The following is a 16,143-nucleotide window of genomic DNA, read 5'->3' on the forward strand; positions in this document are numbered from 1 at the left end:
GGGATTTTTTATTTCAACGATTGATACAACCTGTATTTTGTTAAAAGCATTAAACAGGTATATAATAAATAAAATACTTATATACCTTGTAATACGTTTACCTGATTATGCTTTTACCTAATCTCCACAGCATACAATTACCTTTTTTATAATTATTATTTACACTTACCAGTTACAATACCGGCCGCTGTGATATGTAGAAAAAGTCCAAAAGTGCGTAAAAGTTTTATTTATAATCATTCCTTACACATGTACACTTATTTGTAACACCATCAATTCGGCCAGTCTATGGATGGTTTTAACTTGTAAAAAGGGTTCCTGTTAACCAGGAATATTTTTTTTATTGCATTAGTTGACATGAATGTGCTGGTCGTCAAAGTCTTAGTGGTCTTAGTTAAATGTTTTGTAATAAACACCTGATTATGCATGCACTATTTATATCGATGTTCCTACGTTTTATCTTTGTTTACCTACCTTGGTGTCTTTAATATACGCTCGGACTCGAAATGTTTATAACGTTTAAGATAAAAGATGAGATGGAGTCTATGCTGTCTGATAGCATTGTGTTTGGTATAAAATCAATCTGATTGTGACTGTAATGAACTACCAAATTTGATGAATGGTAATATATGGTTATTTGAAGGAACGATCAATGAGCTACACGATATATTGATTTGTAAAACTGGCTATAAATTAGTTGAAAACCCAAATAGATAAAGTACCTGATTGGAATATATCTCATTTAACGAAAAAGGTACAAAACCATTCTGTTGTAATCACAATGGGTTTCTCAATGGGACACGAACATTTAAATACTTAATTTCTCTGTGTACATGTAGTTGTTTTATGTTGTCATCCATTGTTAAGGTCGGTCTTTAGCAATTGTGTCGTACGGTCGACATTAACAGGACATTGTTTTAAATATGTTCTGTAAAAATGACTTTATATGTACATGGATAATATATTAAAAACGTCAAATAAGTTTGTTTGTTGTTAAATTGTACAACAAACAGCGGTTAGGACGGGTGGTTTGGGGTTTAAATTATTAACTTGAAACTTATTATCAACCATATAATAATTCTTCATGATATGGCTTTTTTTCAAATTGATAAGTTAAAATAGTGTAAAATAGTGTAAGTATTTTCACATCTTTCGGGTAAACGAGCTGTCCGTGTTTCAACACAGTTCCACTGACGTGATCTTTGGGTTACACACAGAATAATTCACTAAACTATGTTGATTATTTCGTTCCATACTAATATTGCCATCGAGTTGAGTTCAGTTATGCAGATTTCGAAAACTAAAATGTTGAAAATCGAATTACTAACCTCTGAGAATAATTCAAAATAAATAAAAAGTTAGTTCACAACAATCAATACAATCCATACAATTTCGTTAATCATATGTTTGGCATGTTTCATTTGGAATAATGATAAGCACACGCCTTAAAGGGTGGTCAATAATATCTTAATATACGTATGCCCCTACCAAACATATCACTTCTGTTTAGATATTCTTATCAAAATTGCATTCATAAAAGTGTCTGCTGTGTTATTAAAAGAAAATAACCGAAATATGTATTTGAATTTTAGGTTATTCTTATGTTGTTTTTTTATGTTAACATTTCTTACACCTAATTAACATTTGTATTATACGTTGAACGAGCTGTCAAATGTATCATTTGTGTTTTATTTCTTTAAGATTGTGGTACCGTTTCCACAATGCAAAATGGAGTTTATACTCTTTTGAACTCACAAAACTCCTCTTACGGATCGCAAGCAAATGTGACATGTGATACCGGATATGAATCGAACGTTACACACATTATATGTCAGGCCAATGCGACGTGGGAAACAGCAATCTGCAGTCTAAAAGGTTAATATATAAGGTTATTATATACCTTGTAATACGTTTACCTGATTATGCCTTTACTTAATCTCCACAGCATACAATAACCTTTTTTATTTTTATTATTTACACTTACCATTCACAATCCTGGCCGCTGTGATATGTAAAAAAGTACGAAAGTGCGTAATAGTTTTATTTGTAATAATTCCTTACACATGTACAATTATTTGTAACGCCCTCAATTCGGCCAGTCTATGAATGTTTTTTACTTGTAAAAAGGGTTCCTGGTAACCAGTTTTTTTATTGCATTAGTTGACATGACACATGCCTGTACTGGCCGTCTAAGTCTTAGTGGTCTTAGTTAAATGTTTTGTAATAAACACCTGATTATGCATGTACTATTTATATCGATGTTCCTACGTTTTATCTATGTTAATCTACCGTGGTGCCTTTAATATACGCTCGGGCTCGAAATGTCTATATTGTTTAAGAAAAAAGATGAGATGGGATCTATGTTGTCTGATAGCATTGTGTTTGGTATAACATCAATCTGATTGTGACAGTGATGATCTACCAAATTTGATGAATGGTTATATATGGTTATTTTAAAGAACGATCAATGAGCTACACAATATATTGATTTGTAAAACTGGCTATAAATTAGTTGAAAATCCAAAAAGATAAAGTATATGATTGGATTTGATCTCATTAAACTAGAAAAAGTACAAAACCATTATGTTGTAATCTCAATGGGTTTCTCAATGGGACAAGGACATTTAAATACTTAATTTCTCTGTGTACCTGTTGTTGTTTTATGTTGTAATCCATTGTTAAGGTCTGTCTTTAGCAATTGTGTCGTACGGTCGACGTTAACAGGACATTGTTTTAAATATGTTCTGTAAAAAATTACTTTATATGTACATGGATAATATATAAAAAACGTCAAATAAGTTTGTTTGTTGTTAAATTGTACAACAAACAGCGGTTAGGACGGGTGGTTTGGGGTTCAAATTTTTAACTTGAAACTTATTATCAACCATATAATAATTCTTCATGATATGGCTTTTTTTCAAATTGATAAGTTAAAATAGTGTAAAATAGTGTAAGTATTTGCACATCTTTCGAGTAAACGAGCTGTCCGTGTTTCAACACAGTTCCACTGACGTGATCTTTGGGTTACACACAGAATAATTCAGTAAACTATTTTGATTATTTTCGTTCCATACTAATATTGCCATCGAGTTGAGTTCAGTTGTGTAGATTTCGCTAACTAAAACGTTGAAAATCGAATTACTAACCGCTGAGAATAATTCAAAATCAATAAAAAGGTTAGTTCACAACAATCAATACAATTAATACAATTTCGTTAATCATTTGTTTGACATGTTTCATTTGGCATAATGATAAGCACACGCCTTAAAGGGTGGTCAATAATATCTTAATATACGTATGCCCCTTATCAAACATATCACTTCTGTTTAGATATTCTTAACAAAACTGCATTCATAAAAATGTCCGCTGTGTTATTTAAAGAAAATAACCGAAAATATGTATTTTAATTTTAGGTTATTCTTATGTTTTTTTATGTTAACATTCCTTACACCTAATTAACATTTGTATTATACGTTGAACGAGCTGTCAAATGTATCATGTGTGTTTTATTTCTTTAAGATTGTGGTAACGTTCCCAAAATGCAAAATGGAGTTTACACTCGTTTAAACTCACGAAACTCCTCTTACGGATCGCAAGCAAATGTGACATGTGATACTGGATATGAATCGAACGTTACACACATTATATGTCAGGCCAATGCGATGTGGGAAACAGCAATCTGCAATCTAAAAGGTTAATATATAAGGTTATTATATACCTTGTGATACCTTACCTGATTATGCCTTTACTTTATCTCCACAGCATACAATAACCTTTTTTATTTTAATTATTTACACTAACCATTCACAATCCTGGCCGCTGTGATATGTAAAAAGTACGAAAGTGCGTAATAGTTTTATTTGTAATAATTTCTTACACATGTACAATTTTTGTAACGCCCTCAATTCGGCCAGTCTATGGATGGTTTTTACTTGGAAAAAGGGTTCCTTTCAACCAGGAATTATTTTTTTTTATTGCATTAGTTGACATGACACATGCCTGTACTGGTCGTCTAAGTCTTAGTGGTCTTAGTTTAATGTTTAGTAATAAACACCTGATTATGCATGTACTATTTATATCGATGTTCCTACGTTTTATCGTTGTTAACCTACCTTGGTGTCTTTAATATACGCTCGGGCTCGAAATGTCTATAACGTTTAAGAAAAAAGATGAGATGGGGTCTAGCTGTCTGAGAGCATTGTGTTTGGTATAAAATCAATCTGATTGTGACTGTGATGAACTACCAAATTTGATGAATGGTAATATATGGTTATTTGAAGGAATGATCAATGGGCTACTCAATATATTGATTTGTAAAACTGGCTATAAATAGTTGAAAACCAAAAATAGATAGTATCTGATTGTAATTGATCTCATTTTACTAGAAAAGGTACAAAACCATTATGTTGTAATCTCAATGGGTTTCTCAATGGGACACGAACATTTAAATACATAATTTCTCTGTGTACATGTAGTTGTTTTATGTTGTCATCCATTGTTTAGGTCCCAAGCAATTGTGTCGCGCGGTCGACATTAACAGGACATTGTTTCAAATATGTTCTGTAAAAAATGACTTTATATGTACATGGATAATATATAAAAAAAGTAAAATAAGTTTGTTTGTTGTTAAATTGTACAACCAACAGCGGTAAGGACGGGTGGTTTTTGGTTCAAAATTTTAACTTGAAACTTATTATCAACCTTATAATAATTCTTCATGATATGGCTTTTTTCAAATGGATAAGTTAAAATAGTGTAAAATAGTGTAAGTATTTGCACATCTTTCGGGTAAACGAGCTGTCCGTGTTTCAAGACAGTTCCACTGACATGATCTTAGGGTTACACACAGAATAATTCAGTAAACTATGTTGATTATTTTCGTTCCAAACTAATATTGCCATCGAGTTGAGTTCAGTTGTGTAGATTTCGCTAACTAAAACGTTGAAAATCGAATTACTTACCGCTGAGAATAATTCAAAATAAATAAAAAAGTTATTTCAAAGCAATCAATACAATCAATACAATTTCGTTAATCATATGTTTGGCATGTTTCATTTGGCATAATGATAAGCACACGCCTTAATGGGTGGTCAATAATATCTTAATATACGTATGCCCCTGAGCAAACATATCACTTCTGTTTAGATATTCTTAACAAAATTGCATTCATAAAAGTGTCCGCTGTGTTATTTAAAGAAAATAACCGAAAATATGTATTTTAATTTTAGGTTATGCTTATGTTGTTTTTTATGTTAACATTCCTTACACCTTATTAGCATTTGTATTATTCGTTGAACGAGCTGTCAAATGTATCCTGCGTGTTTTATTTCTTTAAGATTGTGGTACCGTTCCCACAATGCAAAATGGAGTTTACACTCTTTTAAACTCACGAAACTCCTCTTACGGATCGCAAGCAAATGTGACATGTGATACAGGATATGAATCGAACGTTACACACATTATGTGTCAGGCAAATGCGACGTGGGAAACAGCAATCTGCAATCTAAAAGGTACAAATATAAGGTTATTATATACCTTGTAATAAGTTTACCTGATTATGCCTTTACTTAATCTCCACAGCATACAATTACCTTTTTTATTTTTATTATTTACACTTACCATTCACAATCATGGCCGCTATGATATGTAAAAAAGTACGAAAGTGCGTAATAGTTTTATTTGTAATAATTCCTTACACATGTACAATTATTTGTAACGCCCTCAATTCGGCCAGTCTATGGATGTTTTTTACTTGTAAAAAGGGTTCCTGGTAACCAGTTTTTTTATTGCATTAGTTGACATGACACATGCCTATACTGGCCGTCTAAGTCTTAGTGGTCTTAGTTAATTGTTTTGTAATAAACACCTGATTATGCATGTATTATTTATATCGATGTTCCTACGTTTTATCTATGTTAACCTACCTTGGTGCCTTTAATATACGCTCGGACTCGAAATGTCTATATTGTTTAAGAAAAAAGATGAGATGGGGTCTATGCTGTCTGATAGCATTGTGTTTGGTATAACATCAATCTGATTGTGACTGTGATGAACTACCAAATTTGATGAATGGTTATACATGGTTATTTGAAGGAACGATCAATGAGCTACACAATATATTGATTTGTAAAACTGGCTATAAATTAGTGGAAAACCCAAAAAGATTAAGTATCTGATTGGAATTGATCTCATTTAACTAGGAAAGGTAAAAAACCATTATGTTGTCATCTCAATGGGTTTCTCAATGGGACAAGGACATTTAAATACTTAATTTCTCTGTATACATGTAGTTGTTTTATGTTGTCATCCATTGTTAAGGTCGGTCTTTAGCAATTGTTTCGTACGGTCGACATTAACAGGGCATTGTTTTAAATATGTTCTGTAAAAATGACTTTATATGTACATGGATAATATATTAAAAACGTCAAATAAGTTTGTTTGTTGTTAATTTTTACAACAAACAGCGGTTAGGACGGGTGGTTTGGGGTTCAAATTTTTAAGTTGAGACTTATTATCAACCATATAATAATTCTTCATGATATGGCTTTTTTCAAATTGATAAGTTAAAATAGTGTAAAATAGTGTAAGTATTTGCACATCTTTCGGGTAAACGAGCTATCCGTGTTTCAACACAGTTCCACTGACGTGATCTTTGGGTTACACACAGAATAATTCAGTAAACTATGTTGATTATTTCGTTCCATACTAATATTGCCATCGAGTTGAGTTCAGTTATGCAGATTTCGCTAACTAAAACGTTGAAAATCGAATTACTAACCGCTGATAATAATTCAAAATAAATAAAAAGTTAGTTCACAGCAATCAATACAATCCATACAATTTCGTTAATCATATGTTTGGCATGTTTCATTTAGCATAATGATAAGCACACGCCTTAAAGTGTGGTCAATAATATCTTAATATACGTATGCCCCTACCAAACATATCACTTCTGTTTAGATATTCTTATCAAAATTGCATTCATAAAAGTGTCTGCTGTGTTATTAAATGAAAATAGCCGAAAATATGTATTTTAATTTTAGGTTATTCTTATGCTGTTTTTTATGTTAATATTTCTTACACCTAATTAGCAATTGTATTAAACGTTTAACGAGCTGTCAAATGTATCATGTGTGTTTTATTTCTTTAAGATTGTGGTACCGTTCCCACAATGCAAAATGGAGTTTATACTCTTTTGAACTCACGAAACTCCTCTTACGGATCGCAAGCAAATGTGACATGTGATACTGGATATGAATCGAACGTTACACACATTATGTGTCAGGCAAATGCGACGTGGGAAACAGCAATCTGCAATCTAAAAGGTAAAAATATAAGGTTATTATATACTTTGTAATACGTTTACCTGATTATGCCTTTACTTAATCTCCACAGCATACAATTACCTTTTTTATGTTTATTATTTACACTTAACATTCACAATCCTGGCCGCTGTGATATGTAGAAAAAGTCCGAAAGTGCATAATAGTTTTATTTGTAATAATTCCTTACACATGTACACTTATTTGTAACGCCCTCAACTCGGCCAGTCTATGGATGGTTTTTACTTGTAAAAAGGGTTCCTGGTAACCAGGAATTATTTTTTTTATTGCATTTATTTAGTTGACATGAATGTGCTGGTCGTCTAAGTCCTAGTGGTCTTAGTTTAATGTTTTGTAATAAACACCTGATTATGCATGTACTATTTATATCGATGTTCCTACGTTTTATCTTTGTTAACCTACCTTGGTGTCTTAAATATACGCTCGGGCTCGAAATGTCTATATCGTTTAAGAAAAAAGATGAGATGGGGTCTATGCTGTCTGATAGCATTGTGTTTGGTATAAAATCAATCTGATTGCGACTGTGATAAACTACCAAATTTGATGAATGGTAATATATGGTTATTTGAAGGAACGATCAATGAGCTACACAATATATTGATTTGTAAAACTGGCTATAAATTAGTTGAAAACCCAAATAGATAAAGTATCTGATTGGAATTGATCTCATTTAACTAGAAAAGGTACAAAACCATTATGTTGTAATCTCAATGGGTTTCTCAATGGGACACGAACGTTTAAATACTTGATTTCTCTGTGTACATGTAGTTGTTTTATGTTGTCATCCATTGTTAAGGTCGGTCTTTAGCAATTGTTTCGTACGGTCGACATTAACAGGACATTGCTGCAAATATGTTCTGTAAAAAATGACTTTATATGTACATGGATAATATATAAAAAAAGTAAAATAAGTTTGTTTGTTGTTAAATTGTACAACAAACAGCGGTAAGGACGAGTGGTTTTTGGTTCAAAGTTTTAACTTGAAACTTATTATCAGCCATATAATAATTCTTCATGATATGGCTTTTTTCAAATGGATAAGTTAAAATAGTGTAAAATAATGTAAGTATTTGCACATCTTTCGGGTAAACGAGCTGTCCGTGTTTCAACACAGTTCCACTGACGTGATCTTATGGTTACACACAGAATAATTCAGTAAACTATGTTGACTATTTTCGCTCCATACTAATATTGCCATCGAGTTGAGTTCAGTTGTGTAGATTTCGCTAACTAAAACGTTGAAAATCGAATTACTAACCGCTGAGAATAATTCAAAATAAATAAAAAGTTAGTTCACAACAATCAATACAATCAATACAATTTCGTTAATCATTTGTTTGACATGTTTCATTTGGCATAATGATAAGCACACGCCTTAAAGGGTGGTCAATAATATCTTAATATACGTATGCCCCTTATCAAACATATCACTTCTGTTTAGATATTCTTAACAAAATTGCATTCATAAAAATGTCCGCTGTGTTATTTAAAGAAAATAACCGAACATATGTATTTTAATTTTAGGTTATTCTAATGTTTTTTTATGTTAACATTCCTTACACCTTATTAACATTTGTATTATACGTTGAACAAGCTGTCAAATGTATCATGTGTGTTTTATTTCTTTAAGATTGTGGTAACGTTCCTAAAATGCAAAATGGAGTTTACACTCGTTTAAACTCACGAAACTCCTCTTACGGATCGCAAGCAAATGTAACATGTGATACTGGATATGAATCGAACGTTACACACATTATATGTCAGGCCAATGCGACGTGGGAAACAGCAATCTGCAATCTAAAAGGTTAATATATAAGGTTATTATATACCTTGTAATACGTTTACCTGATTATGCCTTTACTTAATCTGCACAGCATACAATAACCTTTTTTATTTTTATTATTTACACTAACCATTCGCAATCCTGGCCGCTGTGATATGTAAAAAGTAGGAAAGTGCGTAAAAGTTTTATTTGTAATAATTTCTTACACATGTACACTTTTTGTAACGCCCTCAATTCGGCCAGTCTATGGATGGTTTATACTTGGAAAAAGGGTTCCTTTCAACCAGGAATTATTTTTTTTATTGCATTAGTTGACATGACACATGCCTGTACTGGTCGTCTAAGTCTTAGTAGTCTTAGTTTAATGTTTAGTAATAAACACCTGATTATGCATGTACTATTTATATCGATGTTCCTACGTTTTATCGTTGTTAACCTACCTTGGTGTCTTAAATATACGCTCGGGCTCGAAATGTCTATAACGTTTAAGAAAAAAGATGAGATGGGGTCTAGCTGTCTGAGAGCATTGTGTTTGGTATAAAATCAATCTGATTATGACTGTGATGAACTACCAAATTTGATGAATGGTAATATATGGTTATTTGAAGGAATGATCAATGGGCTACACAATATATTGATTTGTAAAACTGGCTATAAATAGTTGAAAACCCAAATAGATAGTATCTGATTGGAATTGATCTCATTTTACTAGAAAAGGTACAAAACCATTATGTTGTAATCTCAATGGGTTTCTCAATGAGACACGAACATTTAAATACACAATTTCTCTGTGTACATGTAGTTGTTTTATGTTGTCATCCATTGTTTAGGTCCCTAGCAATTGTGTCGCGCGGTCGACATTAACAGGACATTGTTTCAAATATGTTCTGTAAAAAATGACTTTATATGTACATGGATAATATATAAAAAGAGTAAAATAAGTTTGTTTGTTGTTAAATTGTACAACCAACAGCGGTAAGGACGGGTGGTTTTTGGTTCAAAATTTTAACTTGAAACTTATTATCAACCTTATAATAATTCTTCATGATATGGCTTTTTTCAAATGGATAAGTTAAAATAGTGTAAAATAGTGTAAGTATTTGCACATCTTTCGGGTAAACGAGCTGTCCGTGTTTCAAGACAGTTCCACTGACATGATCTTAGGGTTACACACATAATAATTCAGTAAACTATGTTGATTATTTTCGTTCCAAACTAATATTGCCATCGAGTTGAGTTCAGTTGTGTAGATTTCGCTAACTAAAACGTTGAAAATCGAATTACTAACCGCTGAGAATAATTCAAAATAAATAGAAAAGTTATTTCAAAGCAATCAATACAATCAATACAATTTCGTTAATCATATGTTTGGCACGTTTCATTTGGCATAAAAATAAGCATATGCCTTAAAGGCATTCGGTACCCCTCGCAGATTATCATAATCGGACTCGGGAGAAATACGGGTTGAAAGTAGTCCGCCCACGTGATACCATTCTAAGAATGTTACAACAACAAAAACAATATCAACGATGGCGTCCATAATTCCTGTAGAGTTTGTACTTGCTCTGCCTTCAGAGCATAGAAAATCCCCATTTTCATCTTTGCAAAATGTAAACAACTCGCAAAACCGGCCATGTTTGTTTTTACTATGTAATTTTGATTCGCATAGGCCCGCGTAGGCAGACCGCAATACCGCTTCCGAAATGTGTATTCATACTATCTCCTTCGAGGTACTTATCCGATGTTTGACGGAAAGGGCCGAGAATGTGCGATTGGCCGTAAAGGGTGGTCAATAATATCTTAATATACGTATGCACATTAGCAAACATATCACTTCTGTTTAGATATTCTTAACAAAATTGCATTCAAGTGTCCGCTGTGTTATTTAAAGAAAATAACCGAAAATATGTATTTTAATTTTAGGTTATTCTTATGTTGGTTTTTTATGTTATTATTTCTTACACCTAGTTAACATTTGTATTATACGTTGAACGAGCTGTCAAATGTATCATTGTGTTTTATTTCTTTAAGATTGTGGTGCCGTTCCCACAATGCAAAATGGAGTTTACCGTCTTTTAAACTCACGAAACTCCTCTTACGGATCGCAAGCAAATGTGACATGTGATGCTGGATATGAATCGAACGTTACACACATTATGTGTCAGGCAAATGCGACGTGGGAAACAGCAATCTGCAATCTAAAAGGTAAATACATAAGGTTATTATATACCTTGTAATACGTTTACCTGATTATGCCTTTACTTAATCTCCACAGCATACAATGACCTTTTTGATTTCTATTATTTACACTTACCATTCACAATCCTGGCCGCTGTGATATGTAGAAAAAGTCCGAAAGTGCGTAATAGTTTTATTTGTAATAATTTCTAACACATGTACAATTATTTGTAACGCCCACAGTTCGGCCAGTCTATGGATGGTTTTTACTTGTAAAAAGGGTTCCTGTTAACCAGGAATTATTTATTTTATTGCATTAGTTGACATGACACATGCCTGAACTGGCCGTCTAAGTCTGAGTGGTCTTAGTTTAATGTTTTGTAATAAACACCTGATTATGCATGTACTATTTATATCGATGTTCCTACGTTTTATCTCTGTTAACCTACCTTGGTATCTTTAATATACGCTCGGGCTCGAAATGTCTATAACGTTTAAGAAAAAAGATGAGATGGGGTCTATGCTGTCTGATAGCATTGTGTTTTGTATTAAATCAATCTGATTGTGACTGTGATGAATTACCAAATTTGATGAATGGTAATATATAGTTATTTGAAGGAACGATCAATGAGCTATACAATATTTTGATTTGTAAAACTGGCTATAAATTAGTTGAAAACTCAAATAGATAAAGTATCTGATTGGAATTGATCTCATTTAACTAGAAAAAGTACAAAACCATTATGTTATAATCTCAATGGGTTTCTCAATGGGAAACGAACGTTTAAATACTTGATTTCTCTGTGTACATGTAGTTGTTTTATGTTGTCATCCATTGTTAAGGTCGGTCTTTAGCAATTGTGTCGTACGGTCGACATTAACAGGACATTGTTTCAAATATGTTCTGTAAAAAATTACTTTATATGTACATGGATAATATATAAAAAACGTCAAATAAGTTTGTTTGTTGTTAAATTGTACAACAAACAGCGGTTAGGACGGGTGGTTTTTGGTTCAAAATTTTAACTTGAAACTTATATCAACCATATAATTATTCTTCATGATATGGCTTTTTTTTAGAATGGATAAGTTAAAATAGTGTAAAATAGTGTAAGTATTTGCACATCTTTCGGGTAAACGAGCTGTCCGTGTTTCAACACAGTTCCACTGACGTGATATTTGGGTTACACACAGAATAATTCAGTAAACTATGTTGATTATTTTCGTTTCATACTAATATTGCCATCGAGTTGAGTTAAATTATGCAGATTTCGCTAACTTAAACGTTTAAAATCGAATTACTAACCGCTGAGAATAATTCAAAATAAATAAAAAGTTAGTACACTACAATCAATACAATCAATACAATTTCGTTAATCATATGTTTGGCATGTTTCATTTGGCATAATGATAAGCAAACGCCTGAAAGGGTGGTCAATAATATTTTAATATACGTATGTCCCGTAGCAAACATATCACTTCTGTTTAGATATTCTTAACAAAATTGCATTCATAAAATTGTCCACTGTGTTATTTAAAGAAAATAACCGAAAATATGTATTTTAACTTTAGGTTATTCTTATGTTGTTTTTTTATGTTAACATTTCTTACTCCTAAATAACATTTGTATTATACGTTGAACGAGCTGTCAAATGTAGTATGTGTGTTTTATTTCTTTAAGATTGTGGGTCCGTTCCCACAATGCAAAATGGAGTTTACACTCTTTTAAACTCACGAAACTCCTCTTACGGATCGCAAGCAAATGTGACATGTGATACTGGATATGAATCCAACGTTACACACATTATGTGTCAGGCAAATGCGACGTGGGAAACAGCAATCTGTAATCTAAAAGGTAAATATATAAGGTTATTATATACCTTGTAATACGTTTACCTGATTATGCCTTTACTTAATCTCCACAGCATACAATTACCTTTGTTATTTTTATTATTTACACTTACCATTTACAATCCTGGCCGCTGTGATATGTAGAAAAAGTCCGAAAGTGCGAAATGTTTTATTTGTAATAATTCCTTACACGTGTACAATTATTTTTAACGCCCTCAATTCGGCCAGTCTATGGATGGTTTTTACTTGTAAACAGGGTTCCTGTTAATCATGATTTTTTTTATTGCATTAGTTGACATGACACATGCCTGTACTGGTCGTCTAAGTCTTAGTGGTCTTAGTTTAAGGTTTTGTAATAAACACCTGATTATGCATGTACTATTTATATCGATGTTCCTACGTTTTATCTTTGTTAACCTACCTTGGTGTCTTTAATATACGCTCGGGCTCGAAAGGTCTATATTGTTTAAGAAAAAAGATGAGTTGGGGTCTTAACTGTCTGATAGCATTGTGTTTGGTATAAAATCAATCTGATTGTGACTGTGATGACATACCAAATTTGATGAATGGTAATATATGGTTATTTGAAGGAGCGATCAATGAGCTACACAATATATTGATTTGTAAAACTGGCTATAAGTTAGTTGAAAACCCAAATAGATAAAGTATCTGATTGGAATTGATCTCATTATACTAGAAAAAGTACAAAACCATTATGTTGTAATCTCAATGGGTTTCTCAATGGGACACGAACATATAAAGACTTGATTTCTCTGTGTACATGTAGTTGTTTTATGTTGTCATCCATTGTTTTCGTCGGTCTTTAACAATTTTGTCGTACGGTCGACATTAAAAGGACATTGTTTTAAATATGTTCCGAAAAAAATGACTTTATATGTACATGGATAATATATTAAAAACGTCAAATAAGTTTGTTTTTTTGTGTTAAATTTTACAACAAACAGCGGTTAGGACGGGTGGTTTTTGTTTCAAAATTTCAACTTGAAACTTATTATCAGCCATATAATAATTCTTCATGATATGGCTTTTTTGTTTAAATTGATAAGTTAAAATGGTGTAAAATAGTGTAAGTATTTGCACATCTTTCGGGTAAACGAGCTGTCCGTGTTTCAACACAGTTCCACTGACGTGATCTTTGGGTTACACACAGAATAATTCAGTACACTATGTTGATTATTTCGTTCCATACTAATATTGCCATCGAGTTGAGTTCAGTTATGCAGATTTCGCTAACTAAAACGTTGATAATCGAATTACTAACCGCTGAGAATAATTCAAAATAAATAAAAAGTTAGTTCACAGCAATCAATACAATCAATACAATTTCGTTAATCATATGTTTTGCATGTTTCATTTAGCATAATGATAAGCACACGCCTTAGAGTGTGGTCAATAATATCTTAATATACGTATGCCCCTTACCAAACATATCACTTCTGTTTAGATATTCTTAACAAAATTGCATTCGTAAAAGTGTCCGCTGTGTTATTTAAAGAAAATTAACGAAAATATGTATTTTAGTGTTAGGTTATTTTTATGATGTTTTTTTTTATGTTAACATTTCTTACACCTACTAATAAACATTTGTATTATACGTTGAACGAGCTGTCAAATGTATCATGTGTGTTTTATTTCTTTAAGATTGTGGTACCGTTCCCAAAATGCAAAATGGAGTTAACACTCTTGTAAACTCACGATACTACTCTTACGGATCGCAAGCAAATGTGACATGTGATACTGGATATGAATCGAACGTTACACACATTATGTGTCAGGCAAATGCGACGTGGGAAACAGCAATCTGCAATCTAAAAGGTTAATATATAAGGTTATTATATACCTTGTAATACGTTTACCTGATTATGCCTTTACTTAATCTCCACAGCATACAATTACCTTTTTTATGTTTATTATTTACACTTACCATTCACAATCCTTGCCGCTGTGATATGTAGAAAAAGTCCGAACAGGCGTAATAGTTTTATTTGTAATAATTCCTTTAACATGTACATTTATTTGTAACGCCCTCCATTCGGCCAGTCTATGGATTGTTTTTACTTGTAAAAAGGGTTCCTGGTAACCAGGAATTATTTTTTGTATTGCATTAGTTGACATCACACATGCCTGTACTGGTCGTCTCAGTCTTAGTGGTCTTAGTTTAATGTTTTCTAATTAACACCTGATTATGCATGTACTATTTATATCGATGTTCCTACGTTTTATCTCTGTTAACCTACCTTGGTGTCTTTAATATACGCTCGGGCTCGAAATGTCTATATCGTTTAATAAAAAATATGAGATGGAGTCTATGCTGTCTGATAGCATTGTGTTTGGTATAAAATCAATCTGACTGTGACTGTGATAAACTACCAAATTTTAAGAATGGTTATATATGGTTATTTGAAGGAACGATCAATGAGCTACACAATATATTGATTTGTAAAACTGGCTATTAATTAGTTGAAACCCCAAATAGATAAAGTATCTGATTGGAGTTGATCTCATTAAACTAGAAAAGGTACAAAACCATTATGTTGTAATCTCAATGGGTTTCTCAATGGGACACGCAAATTTAAATACTTAATTTCTCTGTGTACATGTAGTTGTTTTATGTTGTCATCCATTGTTTGCGTCGGTCTTTAGCAATTGTGTCGTGCGGTCGACATTAACATTCTAGAATTTCTAGACGCATACGTCCATTTCGACAAACGCGATTTTTTTTTTTTAACGCAAAAGAGACGAATTTCTATATTGTAACCACCAGATTTTTTCTAATTGTCATAGATACAATATGTGATTACACTTAAATTTACTATGCCAAATAAGTTGTGTGGCTTTAACAAATCAAGCTTATTATGCAATCATTTTTATTTAAATAACCACAGACTTCATGTAGCAATTCAACATTTCAAGCTCTATATTGTATAATTACTAGCCATTGAATGGATGAATCTACTAAAACAAATA

At 32.2% G+C, this 16,143-nt stretch overlaps 1 protein-coding gene across 1 annotated transcript in view; it reads left to right on the forward strand.

The window, feature by feature from the left end:
• The first annotated feature begins 3,657 nt into the window (after positions 1 to 3,657).
• Positions 3,658 to 16,143, forward strand: part of LOC127852485 (adhesion G protein-coupled receptor L2-like) — a 40,191-nt gene continuing 27,705 nt past the window's right edge. Inside the window, exons 1-2 of the mRNA XM_052386441.1 lie at positions 3,658 to 3,693; positions 5,337 to 5,510. Of these exons, the coding sequence (XP_052242401.1) occupies positions 3,663 to 3,693; positions 5,337 to 5,510 (205 nt within the window). The 5' untranslated portion in view covers positions 3,658 to 3,662. The remainder of the gene's footprint in view (positions 3,694 to 5,336; positions 5,511 to 16,143) is intronic.

The sequence above is a fragment of the Dreissena polymorpha genome, chromosome 12, assembly GCF_020536995.1.
Source record: "Dreissena polymorpha isolate Duluth1 chromosome 12, UMN_Dpol_1.0, whole genome shotgun sequence".
Classification (NCBI taxonomy): Eukaryota; Metazoa; Mollusca; class Bivalvia; order Myida; family Dreissenidae; genus Dreissena; species Dreissena polymorpha.